The sequence below is a fragment of the Egretta garzetta genome, unplaced genomic scaffold (genome assembly GCF_000687185.1).
Source record: "Egretta garzetta isolate BGI_Z169 unplaced genomic scaffold, ASM68718v1 scaffold782, whole genome shotgun sequence".
Taxonomy (NCBI): domain Eukaryota; kingdom Metazoa; phylum Chordata; class Aves; order Pelecaniformes; family Ardeidae; genus Egretta; species Egretta garzetta.
Genome location: NW_009258785.1, coordinates 267,163 through 284,794, shown reverse-complemented (window position 1 = coordinate 284,794; position 17,632 = coordinate 267,163). Strand labels below are relative to the sequence as shown.

Here is a 17,632-nt window from a genome sequence, read left to right as displayed (position 1 = left end):
CCCCCGAATCCTTAAGCTGATAACCATCCCTGCCGCAATAACCCGGCCCTGACAGCCTCCTCACCCTGCAGTACAGGCTGCTGAATGCTGGTCCTACCAGGAGCAGGCAGGCGGAGGCGACAGAGGAGGGCGCAGAGCAATTAGGGTATAAACTGATTTTTTTTTTACAATTTTTAGCGTGCAAAGCAACGTGGAGCGTAATCTTTTAGCATTATTACTGCCTTTTTCGATCTTCGTGTTGAATGCTGTAGCTGGATCACCTACAACCTGACTTTGGGGTTTTTTTTTTTGCCTTTGCAAGCATCGGTGCTATAAAGACACCAAAATCCCAGCCAAATAGGGGACTGCTCCTCTTGCCCAGTTTAAGATTAAACAAGAAACATTAGTGATCTTTGCAAATTCTTGTGGCAGTAAGTTTTTGACAGTTCACATGTAATAACTGCTAAATAAGTTTTAAAAGCAGAGTGTGAAAACAGTGCTTATACACCCACGTCTGCTCTGGCTCAGATTTTGCATGAATAAAGTTCACAGTTTGGTCTGGGCTCCATGCACCCTGGACATGAAGGCCCAGGCTAAGCAGGAGCGTATCAACATTTCAGACCATTTCCGTTCAGTTTCCTGCCTAAAGCAGACAGTCAGCCTGGAGAGTGTGTTAAATACACGGCAATCCTACAACATCCTACACAGCCTTCCATCTAACGAACTGCATGCTCACCCAGCAACTATTTCAGTCTGATGACCCATTACCCTGCAACCTGGTCTGTCAGCCATGATTAGTATGCAGTCGGAAATCATGATTACTTCTGCAGTAGAAAACTATAATAAATTAAAAGTGGGAGTTAGGGGATTAAGTGTTCCTTCTTGCCTTTCTAAACCAAGCAGCTGTTAAGAGTTGGTTAAGTTCTTTGCCCTTTTTTTTTTTATTATCACTTACAGGAAAGCTAAGCTGCGTCAGACAGCACAAGCTTTCAGCCATAAGTTTACTCCCAAATGTTTGTTCCTACTGCATAACTGGCAAAAGAAAAAAGAAATAAACGGAGTTTATTAGTAGCAAATTTTTCTGATTTTATAGATTTGAAAATTCAGCACTGTGCTTTTCAGGTATTCTTTAGTGTAACTTTACCTTGGGGCTATTGTAAATTGTTCACAGAAGATTTAAAAAAAAAATCAGTGATTACAAAAGATCAAAATCCAGACATGACCGAGCAGCAGTCATTTCAGAAATACTGGAAGTTCAAGAAACATGTTTTCAGTGTGTTCTCAGTACATTTTACTCAGGCACATGCTAGCACTTCAAGACCGGCTGAATCATGCAGTTATTCTGCATACTACTACTAAAAGGGGAGCAATATGGAGCCATCAGTTGCCTTTCATTAACAATCAGAGGAGGAGAATCATAGGTGCCTGGCACACCTCCTCCACAGACCTTGGTGTCTGCAGAGCTGTTCCCTCTCACATACTTCTCACTTCTCTTTTCTGGTTGATGTTGTGCAGCAGTTTTTCCCCCCTTCTTAAGTACATTATCCCAGAGGTGCTGCCACCATTGCTGATGGGCTTGGCCTTGGCCAGCGGGAGGTCTGTCTTGAGCCAGCTGGCATTGGCTCTGTCGGACACAGGAAAAGCTTCTGGCAGCTTCTCACAGAAGCCACGCCTGCAGGCCCCTCATTACCAAAACTTTGCCTCGCAAACCCAATACAGCCGCCTTCTTAAGGAGTCAGATGTAAGCAAGCAACTGTTCTGGATGTTGTTTGTGCAGCTGGATTAAGTCACTACTGTACACTCCAGCTGCAACTTAAGTTACAGAAAAAGAAGAGTCACAACATAGTATTAGTGCAGTCATTTAACAACCCATTACATTTAAGAAAGTTTGCACAAATGACTTTTCACCACCAGTAGTATCACAAACAAAATTTAATGCATACAAAACCTCCAAATATTTGTATTTCAACAAAGAAAGCTGCTACAGAATGGCATCTTGTTTTACAAGGGCAACTTCAGAATAGAGGCAAGTGCATTTCTGCCATGGTAGCATAAACAGCATGCAACACATGACATTAAACAGATACAATGTCCATGTTTGAAACACGTAATAAAATTAAGATACGTTAAACAATCACTTGAAACATAGGCCATGCTATAGAATGCCCTTTGCAAGTCACCTTAATCACCAAAAAACCCCCCAAGAATCCTCACTTTTTTTGAGTATTTATTGGTAAAAACTAGTATGAGTTTCCCCAGTACACTAAAGATCTATTGTTTGATATTTATTTTTACAATAGAATGCATATAAAGTATTATGGTAAAAAGTTCATAATCATGTTATAAACCATTGTCAAATGTTCATAAAAATCCTCTTTTGGCTGAAGCTCAAACTAGTTTAGGTATTTCTGAAGACGTAGCAAGTCACTAAGATTTCATTCCCCCTAATCGGTTTTGAAATGCATTCTTCTCTTGAAGATTTTGAATTGCACATCAAAATTTCATATTCATCGGAGGAAGCCTGTTTTACCTTGTGGCACAATTAGTATATTCTAAGAGTTCCTTTCTCTCAGGTTTTTCAGGCTTCAGGAAACAGTTCCCTTTAAAAATACATATCTTTATTTTGTGCAATGTTTTTACAAGAGATAGAGCAGAAGTGCACTAGAGAATTTTTTTTTCTAAAAAGGCATTTTGAAGGAAGTTTTTCTTATTGAGTATGTGTGGCCAAAGTCCTTGGAGACTGAGAACAACTGACTAGAAGTCATTTCCCTTACTAAAAAGAGTACACAATTCTGTAAAAATGGACTACAAAACCACAGTGCTAATAATGCCCAGTTTTTTAGACCTTTATGATAGACATAGTAATGTACATAAACAATTTGTGTGACATATTAAGCTTTTACGGGCAATTTTTTGTCTCTTCATAAAAAATAGATTGTAATATAAAATATTAAAAACAAGCTATATAACTTGTACCACATGGAGTTTTTTTATATATATATATGTGACATTTTAAAAGGATTATTATATGGTAATATATTAAAAGGTTTTCAAGTAAATTATGATTCAATTTCATAGACAAGAACATGTCTATAATATGTATTCCAGCAGTATCTATTCCCCATAATCTGAAATAGCAAAATAAAGCCTGTGTAAACTTACCGAAGTTTACTTCCATATTTTTCAATTTCAAGCCTATTAATTTTCTGTATTCAAGACTCCTGATGCCTTAAATGGGAACTAGATACTGGAGCCTATTCCAAAGGAATTTGAAGAAAACTGCAGTATTTCACTTTCACTGAGTCTGTGGGAATCTAATCACATTTTCAAGAATGACTAATCATTTGGGTTCTTGCTTTCAGACCCAACAGAATGTTTTGAAAAGCTTATGCCCTCATCCAACAGAATATAGAAGGGGAGATTGCTCTGTGGTACTCTGGAAGGTCACTCTCAAGTGCTTTTGGGAATAAATGTCAGAAAGAACTAACTTAAAAAAAATACTTAATACCCATCAGGATCAAAGATCAGTACATAAACATATTAGAGATTAAGATCTGTATGACCTCCACTGGATAAACAAAATACTTATAAACATTATATACAGAAGTTTACTCCACCCATATTTCTTAGGTGTTTATCATTAATCTCACTTACAGTTGAGAAGTTCTGAATGATTCCTACTTGAAGCATTGAATGCTTCTTCTGTAACTGCTATACTCCAAACAGCTTATAATACTGGCATTCCTTAATGTAACAGATGCTAAGTTCTGGTTCCAGTAACTGCAGGAGTACCAAAACTTGGCCTAGTATGAACCTGGTTTTGGTTACAAGAGCAGTCATGCTAATATTTTTTTTTTTTTTTTTGCTTCAGTCTTCTCAGAAACGTAATTGTTTTATTAGATGTCGCTCTACAAAAATACAATGTAAGCATAGTATATATCTACAATTGTTTTGTCATTTCATAATTGCATTGCTGTATGTAAAATATATTTAAGTTGAAAAATAACATTATGTTTTAATGGTGGCAAAACATAAGTGCTTTTGCCCGCTCTTTCCCACTACAAATCATAATAAATGCTTGCCTTGAAAACTAGTAATTCACTGGTTATTACAAGTGACACAATCCATTAAACAAATTTAGTCTATTAAAATATATATATGCCCTTGAAATTTATTTTTTTTGTCCCAGTGAATTTCAGAAGCTATCTACATAATTTAAAATATCTCTCATTAATAGTCACTGAGTGGGCTGTTCTTAGTGGGGAAGTCAGATCACTGTCTTGGAAGGTAAAAGAAGGGGTACAGAAATAGGTCATATTTGTTAATCGGTAGGTGTTTCTGTTTCTGCTTTCCCCATTGGTGCCTCAGGAAAAAGTAGTTTTCGAAGTATGTTTGCATAGAATGGTCCATACACTTGTTTGTTAAAGTTTACAATGCTTGCATACTGAGATCCAACAAATTCCATCTCTGACTGAATCACAGAAAGGCCTCCTGGCTTCTCATGAAAAACTGGATTCGTTTGTCTGAAATAGAATATAAAGCATGCTCAGAACAAATGCAAACTGAAGATGAAGCCATACTCACTTTGTAAGCACCCTGCACATCAGCACAGCAAAAAAAATCCAACAATGTAGGTAACAACTCTTTCTCAAGTCTGTGCTGCAATGGGAAATGATACCGAAAGCTTCTTGAAGTTGGCTCCTGCAAGGTGGACACAGCATAAAACTGCTCCAAGAAGTTACATTACCTAATATGAAGCATACTCAAACTAAAAATCCACTAAGTTTAAACCCAGAACTAACAGAAGGGAGACTGAACAGCACTCATTTTTTTTTTAATTCTCCTCCAAAAATAGTAGCATCTCTAGGCTTGTTTGTACAGAAACTTAAAATTATTCCTAGCTGCAACTAACCATGCTCTGCAGCATACCAAACCCACCATTTATAGGTAAACAGTATTTCCTTACTCTTAGTTGACCCAATATTTTACTGCAGTAAAAAAGTGCTTTTAAAAAATAATTAGACAGCTGATAAGCTTGCTGGGAATAAGTTTATATACAGACACATACGATAAGAAAATTATGTATTATCTTACTAACCAATCAAGGAACTGACAGGATTATTCTCCTCAAAAATATGAGCAATTTGACCCATTAAATTGCTCTGCATTTCTTCAGTAAGAGTGGGAAGACCTCTTTCAGCTAGAGACCTGTTCACTTTGCTGCAAGTCTGGACACCAATAGCATTCAAAGCCTCCTCTAAATTAAAAGTTCTGGAAAAAAGAAATAGAAAAACATTAACTTCTTCAGTTTCTGTAGCATAGGTTGTAAGGTGACCTCACTTGTCTCCGTTCCTTTTTTTCCCCCCCAACCTGCTCTCTGCAATGAAGAGAATTTAGAAAAGTTATCTTTTGCAGACTTATGTACACCTACAGATACAGGACAAATCTCCACGTGGAAGACCAAGGACCTAATTGTGATTCAAATGGGAAAAATAATTTGAAGTGTGCAGCAGTGATACCGGTTCCTTTTGCTTAGGTATCCTCCTGGGCCACATGTATAGTATTTAACGAGAAAAAGCAGAGCAGAAAACTATTTTATGAGATGCTCTTGTAGATCACATCAGACTTGCTTGCAGTGCAAGTGGCAGCAGAAATAGGTAGCCAAATAGCTTAAGCTACCTATAAGTTTGAAGCAACTGGCAAGACAATTTAGTGAGTATATTGCCACAGTCACTCCAGTATTAGGAGTGTATGAATGAACTTTAGTACTAGGCTCCAAATTCTGTAGACCAATGTCATGATTAAGATTTCATTAAAATATAACTTTGAAAACATGTGCCTAACATACAGTGGACTTACATTGTAAGGGGACTACAGATACAGATAACTAAAATTTGCTATCTTCCTATTATAAAAATGCACTGTCTATTCACATTTGAATTGTTTCCAAGGGTTTTTGGATCCACCTGGTATTTCCTGATTAAAAAAAAAAAAAAAATGAAGAGTGATAAAAACAAGGCCTTACTTCTTGTTCATGCCTTCAAGAAGAGGAACAGAGATCCTTTTCAGCTGGTCAGCAAAATCAGGCACATCTACAATTGGTGCACCCACCGTATTGTTTGTTATGAGACAAACACAAGCTATGATTTTTAATTGATTGAGCTTTTCTCTCAACTCCTGAAGACGAACTTCATCTGTTATTAGAGTCTAGGATTGAAACAATAATACTAATTTAGGAATACAGAGGGAGAGAGGCAGGGAAAAGGACAGATATAGGATGTAGTCATGAAGCATTAATATTTTTAATCACAAATACACAAAGAGAGAAGAGACAGCATCCGAAGTGCCCTGAACATGTAGTATTGCACAAAGTGGCATTACGTATGAGTACCAGAAGTAAGCCTGTGGTGGGAAGAAACGTTAATTCCTTGAGTGCACAGGAAAATGAGAACTTTGCATCTTATTTCTCATCACTGCTGATAGCAGTGTGTGACCAGCTATTCAGGCCATGATGTGGAATGCTCAGGGGATCCAGAGGACACTGTAGCGATCAAGGTTACAGACAGAATAGTCTTCTGGATTCAGCGGTACTTTGAAAAATGATATAATCTGTAATTGATGGACAGTGATGAGCAACTGTGCATGACAACCACCAGTTCAACACCAGAGTGGGTTCTGCAAGTGATACATCACCCGCTACAGGCAAAAAGCCAGTTGCTTATACCAAGAATGTAAGTAAACCCCACAACAAGATATAGCTGAAGTAACTTATTTTAGGTTAGAAAGAGTTCATCCTAACCAAATCCCTCCACTGAGAAGCACAGGGGCATTAACATTCGACTGTTTGGTAGTAATTTCATAGTACGACAAACTAGATCCATCGGAGTATACCTGTGTGCAGCTCTTGTTCAAAATTGTTCAAAGGAAGGCAAGAATAAGGTGGTTTCCCCTCCATCCACTGACAGAGAACACTAAGAGCATCCCCATGTATTTAGCAAATTCTCTGCCAGGCCACCGTAAGTATAGCTAAGACACTCACTGCAAATGCTAATTTTAGCCCTGGCTGACAGCCAATTTCAAATTGGCTTTATAGGAAGTTGCAGAGGTCAGTAATCAGGAGTTAGAAGGAAAAACTGAACACTGATTCTGGAAGCAACAGTTTATATGCACTGAGAAAGAGTGAATATATACTTTAGAGGGCTTCAAGTTTTCAACGAATCTATCCTAAAGGAAGTGATCCCACCAATTCCTGCAGCTGTTAGAAAAACAGGATGCTATAGTCACTTCTCTCAAAGATACAGAAAGCCAACTGCTGTCAGTACACAGCCCAGCCTTTGACCACAGCCAAGACTGCTCTTAGGGTGGAGCTGGTGAGCTGTGATTGGATAGGGGGAAAAACAATCTTTACCTTGTTCTTTTCTTGTTGTCAACTTGCTCATCTTGTATTTCAGAAACTAGACTAGCATGTACTCTCCAAATTCCAAATTTGCTATTCAGAAATTTAAGAAGCGCAAGAGACTACTTCACCTATTGTCATCGATAGCAGGATTAATATACTACACCGATGTTTTCATACAGCTAGAAATCTGAAGACACTGAAATACACTTCTTACCTCTGGAATTGTTTTGTGATAATCCCATTGTAAGAGTTTCAAGTAGCCATTATTTAGCACCAGTGTAGGACTAATAATTGGTTTAGAACTACTATCAGCACCAGGGGATGAAGATTCATCAGAAACAGATGACAATTCATCTTCTATTGATTCCTTTATCCATTCTGTTGTGAGATCCAGGGCACCTAAGCATTGCAAATCAGCACAGATTTACTGCATGCTTTTGTCAAAATAAGCACTAGCTTTTAAGAGAAGTGTTATACATGTAAACAAGAGTATTGAACTTCTTAAGACTAAACAAATATAGTGGACAGCTGAGTCTTCACACACTTTTTTCCACTGATCATCTTCCATTGATCACCTTAATATTCTAGCTAGCTCGTACAAACCTAACAACAGATTGTTAGACTTCAGCCAACATTTTTGGTTAAAAGAAAACAAGCCTCCAAGTCAGAGTTCCCAAAGCATTTCTTCCCTTTTTCAGGGAGGCCACTTAATAGTTGGGGCATAGGACTGGAAAGCAGAGGTAAAGGGAGATAAACTGTATTAACAGCAAATGAATTGCTTTTAAAGAGTTCTTACACAGGCTGCATATATAAACACGGCAGGCTGTATCAGTGGCTCACAGTTCCAATTTTAGAAGCCCCTGCTCTGGATAGAAGTTTACTTTTCTTCCTGGAAAATGTATTTTCCTGAAGACTGTTTAGCCACATTACACAAAACCTGCAATAGTGGATCAAGTTGACTCTGCATCACCTAAGAAGTTTTCCTTAGAGCCTGGCTTTTGTTTATTAAAAATTTGATCCTGTCCATTCCAACTTTAATTTTATATCATGTCTTTAAATGCCCACTTTTTAAAGTAAGGTTTAAATTAGATATAGCATGATACCTACTTGGTGTTTCTTCAAGAATTTCCTGGAATTTTGTTCTTTCATAGTCCACCAAATGACGCTGAAGGTATGGCCTAAGGTTTTGAATTGTGTAATTAGCCATATCCACTTTCATCAGGTCCAAAACACGGAATATTTGTCTGAAAGGAGGAGTTTAAAATTAGACAATTACAATAGTCTATTGATTTTAACCAGCACATATGAGGTACACTTACATTAGCACTTCAATTTCAATTTGAGAGAAGTAAACTCCTTCATTGGTATTTCAGTGTAATAGGTATGTCACCTATCTTCCAGGATACTTTATTGTGTATAAGGCTTGGTGTAAGTTACTGAGAAAGGACAAATATGTAGCATCACTAAATGCTACAACCCTGTAACAGGAAGAGAAGGGTTTTCAAGAACTGTATCAATTGATACATTTCAGCCTAAATGAACAGATTTTAACTTTTCAGTCATTCTAATTGCATCAAGAGAAACAGTCCTGACCCAGCTGCTTTGGTCCCTGCATATGATCTAAGTTACAATAGAACAGTAGATCAACAACTACCATTTACTCTCAATATTTCAGTATACCTAAGGAGCAGTAAACTCGTTTCTGCTTTTTAATGCAAGTGTTTTACTCAAGTTCAAGTAATAAGATCTTTAGTAAAGAGATTTTAAATCCAAAGTTTGGCCTCCTAGAGGAGGCATGTAATAAACAGTTCAAGAAGGAACAGTACAAATGTGCTGCTTAAATTTTGTAGGGATGAACAAGACTGAAAAAGCAGTCTCTGAAACACAAATTACTGCAAGAATGCTTTATTTGTTGTTCATTGGATTAGATATTCAGAGCTGGTAGCATTTGATTTAGGCATTCTACTCATTTCAATAAAAAGTAAGATACATATAATATTCTGGTCACAGTGTGTCATAGCTCCTTCCCTTCAATGCTTCTGTATAAAAATAAATTTTCCTATGGTTTGAAAACAGGTGTTACATAAACTGACACAATTTAAGACTTCTTTTTAAGGCTTTACCCTGTCCCCTTTTTTCACTGCCCAGTACTTTTTCAGAGAAGAGGAGTTTCCTCTAAAAAAACCACCCAAATACCAACCTTAGTAATTCTACGATATTGTCAGTTGCTTTTAACTGTTTTATATCGTTGTCTCTTATTGGAGCACATAATTTTCCCATAGTGTTGATGATATAGTTAGCTAGCCCATGAATATCAACAGCATTATGTTCTGCCTGCTGTCTTATAAGATCTGTATCAAGGACTTCACAAATTTGATTTTGAATCCTGTTTGCTCCAGGAGTCAGGAAGGAAAGAAGAATCTACAGCAGGGGGAAAACAAAAAACAAAACCAAAATCAGACACACTTACCAATAAAAACCAAACCACTTAGTAAACACACCAGAGTAAGATTTTAATGAGTCAAGTGCATTTAGCTGACTGACTGTAACAAGACACATTAACACTGAACATTATCTAAGGCAGCAGCAAAAAAGGACTGTTGAAAGGATCACAGTACAGTTCTGCAAAAATGCTCAAAGCTGGTAAAACAGAAAGCATGTCAACAATGAGACTGTAAAAAACTGGGAGGCTGTGATGTAAAACAAACATTAACTAACTTTTAACTTTTAAAGACTTAGTACTGTGGCAGGATTGAAGGTTTGTATGCCCCCTTGTGTGATGATCATAAACAATGAGGTCTATTTGGGCAGGTGCACTCATGTTTATACTCCTGTTCACACCCTAAGCTCACAGTATGTTGCTGGAAAGAGGCTAGTAGAGATATGAAGCTCTGAGAAAGAGCTGACTTGCAACTAGCCATCATGCAATGAAAGCTGAGTGGCCATAACACTGTGCATGCGTGGCCATATTCATGGTTAATATAAATATACTATAAATAGACACCTATTGCAATTCTGAATAATCATGGTTTCATCTTAAAAGAACTTGAAGATGTTGGCTTGACTGAGTTAGCGGACCCTTCAGTGAAGTAAGAGACTCTCAGACCTAAGCTGACAAAACAATACTGGGGGCAGGAGGGGAGGAACGTTACCTCCTTAATTTCCTCAAAGAGCTTGATAGCGTGTTCATATTCCGGAGGATCTTCATTCAGTTCCGATTCCAAGTGATCCCAAAATGCCTTGTGTACAATTTGTTTCACTGTGCCTGCAAGGCTGTGGAATAAGTCAATTAGATACAGAAAAGACTCCCAACCAGCTTTCATCCTTGGTAAAAGTGCTTTAGATTAGCCTAATCACTTGTTGGGAAACACACACCACCTCACCATATCTTCTTGTGCCCTCCAACTGTATCTTTCTTGGGCTGCAGATCATCAGCTCCCAAAAGACTGGCAAGTCTTTCTTAATACACCTGTATTTTATAAAGTGGTGCTGGCAATTCACATGTAGGTAAAGAGATTATTACTTTCCCTTATTGACTTTGTATTCATTGTCCTAACCTGGTATGTTATGTACTAAGCTGTCTCAAAAACTATTCCGTCATATAATCAATTATCAGTTAAGGGGCTTGTGCAATTAAAGACCTGTTTGGTTTTTACATAAGTTTTCTCCAAGTAAAGGCCAAGGCCTTTTTTAAGTTAGACATGTCTGTAAACAAGAACATTTTAGCTACCTACATTAGGGAAGTTACTTCTCACTTCCTCTGGTTCTCCAGGTATTTTTGCACCTCTTCTGGGGCTAATGTTAGAGCTATGTTCATGATGAGTTCTATCTTCTTATCACTATGGCATCAATGAGCTACTATATATAACTGAATAGAAGGCCACCATTTCATCTTTTCCACAGGGCTTGGAGCTGCACAGAACAGACCAATATGCATCTTCACTGTGGGCATTCATATTGCATTAGCTTTTAATCTTCCACATGACATTTAAGACAGAGCAATACACTCCAAGACAGTGTATCAACTCGGGCAGACTGCAACACTTGTTCCAAGCAAGACAGCTTTGACAGTGACTCCTGGAGGTGCAGGATAAAAATCTGTAGCCTTCCAAGATGCTTTGGTTTGGAGGTTTTTTTTTTTTATTATTTGGTTGTTTTTTTATTTTGCTGCTCCACTCACTAATTCTCTCTTCCTAACCCCAGTTATGCTTTTTGCAAAATTCAGGTTCTTACCTGTTCCGTGGGAAGCCTTCGTCTTTTATGCAAAAATTTGCATTTACAGCAATTTCATGAGCTAGAGTCAAGTCTGTCAAATTTCTCGCAGCTGCCATCAGTTCATCAAATGTAACAGTCTTGGGAGGGCTTGCTGCTGGAACAAACAAGTTAAATTCAAGCCAAATATCTGTAGTTGATAAGTGCAATTAAAAACATTGAAGTTCAGAAATTTTACTGCTTGCTAATTGGACTCTAGTACTCTAGAAAACACACTCTAGGATTACCAGGTCTTTATATCTTCTTAAAACACTAATTTAGGAAACTCCCAGCTTATCAGGGGTGTGTGTGTGTGTGGGGGTAATACCACACAAGCCTCATAACATTTTGAGGAGCATTTTGTATTTCTGCATCTTAATTAGGGTATCTTTCTTCTTTTAAAACACTATCCTGCATTCCACAGATTTCCTATTGACTGTTCTGTAAAATCTACCAGACCAAAAGCACAGGCAGTAACAGATACCAGATGTCCATTATAATTCTGAGCACATAATGGCTATATTGTGGTTTTATTGCCTGTAGAGAAGGTTCTGAAGTTACTGACTTGAGAACCCCCTACTTATGTTCCACAGTAGATGCATCGTAAGTTACAGTCCCTTTTACAAATAAGTATTAACAACATAACAGAAACTCAACATTGGAAAGCAAGAGTAAATTCCCAAAGTTTCTAAAACCCCAAATTCTGTCATTTAATTTAGCATTTGGAATTAAGTTATTGAAGACTGGTAATAAGGAAACACAAAGAGCCAGCTGCAAATTGCAGCTCCACTAACAAGCTTGTTTTAATGTAGGACTTCACTTACATAGATGCTAAAAACTATACATGGTCTGAGGATGCTTACAGATGTGAACATGAAGCACATCTTCACCAAGGTTTTATTTATCATTACTCAAAATGCCTTCCTTGTGCAAACGTGTGTTTTCTGTTTGATCCTAATATTTATGAAAGAAAAAAATGTGAATTTGAGATTGATTTCATGTGAACTTGATTTACTATTATAAATCTGTAAGTTACAAATTTAATTTTTAAGTGTATGGAGCAAACAGAAAAAAACCACCCTTTACACAAAGCCATATCTAGTTGAGCAGGAGACTGCTACCAATGTCAAGATTAGCTCAAGATTAGGATGTCCATGGTGGCACACTTTTCTTACGCTTTCTGAAGGGAAGGAGCACACAGGGAGACCCCCACGGATACAGCTGCTGGTGGTGTTCCACACACAAGGAGATGCGCTGCTTCACAGCAGAGAGAAAGCCATGCCTTTCTCTTAATACTCTTAAACAGAGACTCAGAATCCCAGGTTCTACCCATGACAGCAAAGAGAAATGAGATAAATTAGGCTTATCCGTCTATGCACAATGCAGGTAAGATTGAAATAGGCTTACATCCTGGGGAACTGGGTTTGCTTGAAGAATCACTGTTAAAGCTCTGTCTTGAATATTCAGAGTCACTAGAAGAAGCTGTGCTTTCAGAGAAGCGTGAAGAATCTGAATCACTGTTCTGGTCATCATTGAGAGGCATTCTGGTTCACTTTAGCTGCTACAGTAAACAAAACCTGGAAAGACAAATACACTTCCCATAAAACCAGCAATTACTTTCTTGTTTGTTTCTCAAAAGTCAGATACTGATCACTATATTGTGAGTGAAGAATAAGTAGTTGCCTTTCTTAAAAGGGTGTTACAGAAAGGATCTGGCTTGACACACAGAATCATAGTTATTAACAAACTACACCTGTTCTGCAAGACAGTTTTGTACCTTCTGCTGTTTCATATCTTAACGGTTATCTTAGAGACAAGTCTGTAAATTGGTTATACTTATTAAGAGACTACCCATAGTAACCCCTAAAGTTGCTTATTGTCAGAATTTTGGAAGTTCTCAACATCCGTAGAGGCATCTCACAACGTTACCATCCCCCACCTGACTTCACCAAGTGCTGTTTAGCAATTAGCTTCCTTCCACAAACAGACTGGACAGACTGTAACAACTCTGAACAAACACAGAAGTTTCTGGGGGAGAACAGTCAAATAATTCAGAACAGTACATTTCTGACAGTGTAACTAGAAGTCTGTCCTGCTGTTTCAGGTGGGTCTTGGCTCAGGATCAGATCAACAATGGCATAGACCCCCAAAATACTCCTCCTAGGGGTGAGGGTGGATGGGTTTTCTGTTTTGAGTCAAATGGTGGCTCTGAGCCTCTAACATTACATTCAGCATACATGACAAGTAACACTGAGAAGTGTCATGCTTTGTGCTTCTGTCTACATAAACTGCCTCCCAGGCAGATACTCTGCCTCTGCAGAGAATTTGGACAGCTGCATACTGCAATAGAGATGATTAACAGTTGTATGACAGGAAGTAAAAAATATGTTCATAATCATATTGAAAAACTGGAAGTCAGCCATAATTACTACCAAAGGAATTTGGCCCAGATACCAAAAGTAGCTGTCCATCTTTGCTTATGGCCATGAAGCATCCTGTAGTAGACTTTATTGTGACAGGACAAGGAGTAATGGTTTTAAACTGAAGCAGGGTAGGTTTAGACTGGATATAAGGAAGAAATTCTTTACAATGAGGGTAGTCAAACACTGGAACGGGTTGCCCAGAGAGGTGGTGGAGGCCCCATCCCTGGAAACATTCAAGACCAGGTTGGACGGGGCTCTGAGCAACCTGATCTGGTTAATGGCGTCCCAGCTCACTGCAGAGGGGTTGGACTAGATGACCTCTAGGGGTCCCTTCCAACCCAAAACATTCTATGATTCTAAGAGACATAGCCAATAATGCTTTCTGTCAGCAAATTTAAGTAAGATTACTTCATTTACTATTAAATTGCATCAACTTGAGCAGGCAAAGTATACCACACTTTGCAACTGTTAAACTTGGGAAAAGCCACTTTTGGCAGGAAAAGGATGATCTTTGTGTGTAGCTATGTGAATCAACGTATTGTTGGGTCAAGAGGTAGGCAAAAGGGAGTAAGAATGAAGATTTCTTTACACTGGCACCTAGTTACAGCTTAGTGTTTGATTTTTTGGGTACCAGCTCATCCTGAATAGGCCTTTATAACTTGATGAGGTATTAACTGATGAGTACTCCCCTGTTAATTGAGATGATTAACATTTGTTAAGTACATGTTTACTACTCCTCCTCTCCCAAGAGGATACATTTGAGTGCCTTATTTATGTAATGTTTTATGCTATTTTTTGTGAAATGAACTAATCACATCAGCAACAACACAGCTGAAAGTTCATTACCTTACTGGAGAAGACAGTGAGAGAGACTTCTGATTAGGATATAGAGGTCATGGGTTCAAGACTTACAGCATTAGTGGTGATCCTTAACATCGTAACTCTTGTTAGAAATTACAAAATTCTGTTCTAATAAGCAACTGAAACCAGCAGATATTTAGAATAGTATCGCCTAAACAAGACTGAGAGTTGCGAGAGAACCTAGAAAACCAAAGGCTGAGATATTTTTGACTTGGAAACTGTATTTGTCTAAGTTACAATTGGAAATAAGTCCCTAGTTAATGTTACACAAGAGACTAAAACTGCTTCTTCAGTTAAGATCTGTGTTACAGATCTTGAAGTTAGTGCTGACTAGAAACTAGTTGTGATGAGTAACCTACCTATAGAACATGCTCCAGGTTCTTGATGTGGAACTACTCACTTAAAATACAGTAACCCTACAGAGCCTGCAAAGCTTACATTACTCTCCCACCATTGTTTCTGGACCAGCATTAGAACACTATTTCCAGGCTTTAATCATGTATAAACCCCCTTTATTTATATATAAATAACTAACCTCCAAAAGGTTAATGCTGCATGTGGTCCATCAAAAGACTTGGTTGATGTTGTTAGCAGTGTACTGGCCCAAAAGGTCTTGTAAATCACTTGCCTAGTACAAGCACTTCAAGATGTGTCTTCTGCTTCAGTGTAGAACTGAAAGATGTTAAGAACGTGGAAGAAATTAAGTGAGCATTAAAAAACAAAAATCCTCACAGAATTCATACATCATCATTTCAAGTACTTCCTCTTAACTGTCAGTATGATAATTCTAATAAATATTCAAATTTGTAAACAGTCAAATATTCAGATTTGCAAGGTGGTCCTGACAGCAAGTACTAAACCAACCATGGAAGCAATTCAGCATTGCCATTTTCTACCCCAGTCTTGACTCCAGTAAGACCAAATCAGCAAGGCAGAAATTAAAATTTTGTATACATTAAGTCTTTGCATACTAGTCCCAGCAAAGGAGCTTTTGGCAACAAATACTTGCATTTCAGGGAGACCCGTGACATATTTTGATGTACGAAGACCATACCTGTTCCTACAATACACACACACAAACAGCAGAGCTGCCAGTAGAATGCTTCAGAAGACTTAATTTAAATTAAGAAGCTTCATCAATGCAACAGGAGATGACACACTGAAAACACACTGCAATCTTTGCCACAGTAAATATATTGCCTAGTAGGATGCCTCACATGGAATGGTGAGGAAGAATGGGTGTATTCTGCAGATTCAGAACATTATTGCTAAATTCTAAGTTTAAAAGATAAACAAGGCAGCAAGCACATCAAAGCAAACATACATGAATACACAAGCAGAATCTGGATAGGCCATCTACAGCTTTTAAATATGATGCCCGACAGCTAAAAAGCTTAGAGAAAAGTACATTCATTGAGCATATCAAAGGGAAGTACAAACCAAAAAAAAGGCTTTTCTAATTAGTTACAACAACAGACAACCAAGTTACTTAGTCCTTTCTTTACAGCATACACTGGAAGAGCTGCTTTTCCTTCTGCGTTTGTAGACAGCATAGCACTTCCCATAAATTACTAAGTGCTAAGTTCACATGTAATTTTAAGCTTAGATTAATATAATTCCCAAGTAAAAATATTTCAGAAAGCCCTTTAGCCTTCCAAGATCTCTTTGTAACTCACCATCTTGAATAAACAATACCATCTTGTTATTTTTTGAGTAGTTCATTAAGTATTACATATTAGGCTGTTGTTTTAATACACAGCTTAATATCCTACCTATTCTGTTAAAGGGTAAGCCTGTGGTTACAGCCTGCTTTACTCTTCCTGCATTAAAAACAACTGTTTACTTTTTTATTAGGTTGGTTACCTTCACAGTAGGCTTCATTACACTGTTTGCTTTCTCTCAATCAGTACTATTTTGCAGGGTTTTTTTAAGGATAAACTCTAATTGGAAGACTAAGCTAGAAATATCTTTTAAATGTACAAACCCCAAGATTCCAGTTAATTTAACAAGGAAGAACTAAATTATCATGGTACCTGCTGCTATTTAGACAGTTTGGGATGGTTCTTTTCAGTAAGGATGCAATGAATACAACACTGTAGAAGCGTAACAGCGTCTTGCTCTTATTCAGTCACCACATCACCCAACCTGATAGTTTGCTCCGAACGGATCAAGATTGCAAGATCAGATTAGTTTTAGAGAACACAAACACGCTTTTTATTCCTGAAGGCTTCCTTTAGAAGTGTATTTTTATAAAGCTCCTGGCCAAAAAAAAAAAAAAGACAGTTTGGAAGGTTTGGGATTTTTTTTTTCCTTCAGATACAGTCTTCAAGGAAAGTTTTTCCACAGCCCTGCTTTGTTCGAATACGTCCCTCCATCAATGCACTCTTTTGAAGTGCTCTGTCCAGTTTTACCACTATAAATGCCTTAGCTTTGTTTATTCTCCTGGGCTTACAGCCTTACTATCTCCAAGCTGGCACCGAATCTCGTTCGGGCTCGAGTTTCCCTTCCACTGGCTCCACCTTTGCCAGCACTCCCGGCACAGCAGCAGAAGAGAGCCTCTGAGAAGAGTTACGGAACCGCCTCACTTCTGACAGCTTATCGCCGACATTTCTCTCTCCTCTAGCCTTCTCGTTCGGCAGCTCTTCCCTTTACCCACAGGCTTCCCCAGCTGAAGGCTTAAGAACACGTCAGTAAGCGCCAGGCGAGCACGCGTCCCCCC

General features: G+C 38.1%; 1 protein-coding gene across 1 annotated transcript; it reads right to left on the bottom strand.

Moving 5' to 3' along the window:
• Positions 1-1,895: 1,895 nt before the first annotated feature.
• On the bottom strand, positions 1,896-17,619 carry TCP11L2 (t-complex 11 like 2). The gene is given in 11 exon segments (XM_009649471.2): positions 1,896-4,476; positions 4,479-4,502; positions 5,078-5,250; positions 6,005-6,186; positions 7,593-7,777; positions 8,486-8,622; positions 9,579-9,799; positions 10,531-10,651; positions 11,612-11,747; positions 13,037-13,206; positions 15,449-17,619. Coding segments are annotated over 10 exon segments (1,491 nt in total). The 5' UTR covers positions 13,173-13,206; positions 15,449-17,619; the 3' UTR covers positions 1,896-4,300.
• Between the last annotated feature and the right edge of the window lie 13 nt (positions 17,620-17,632).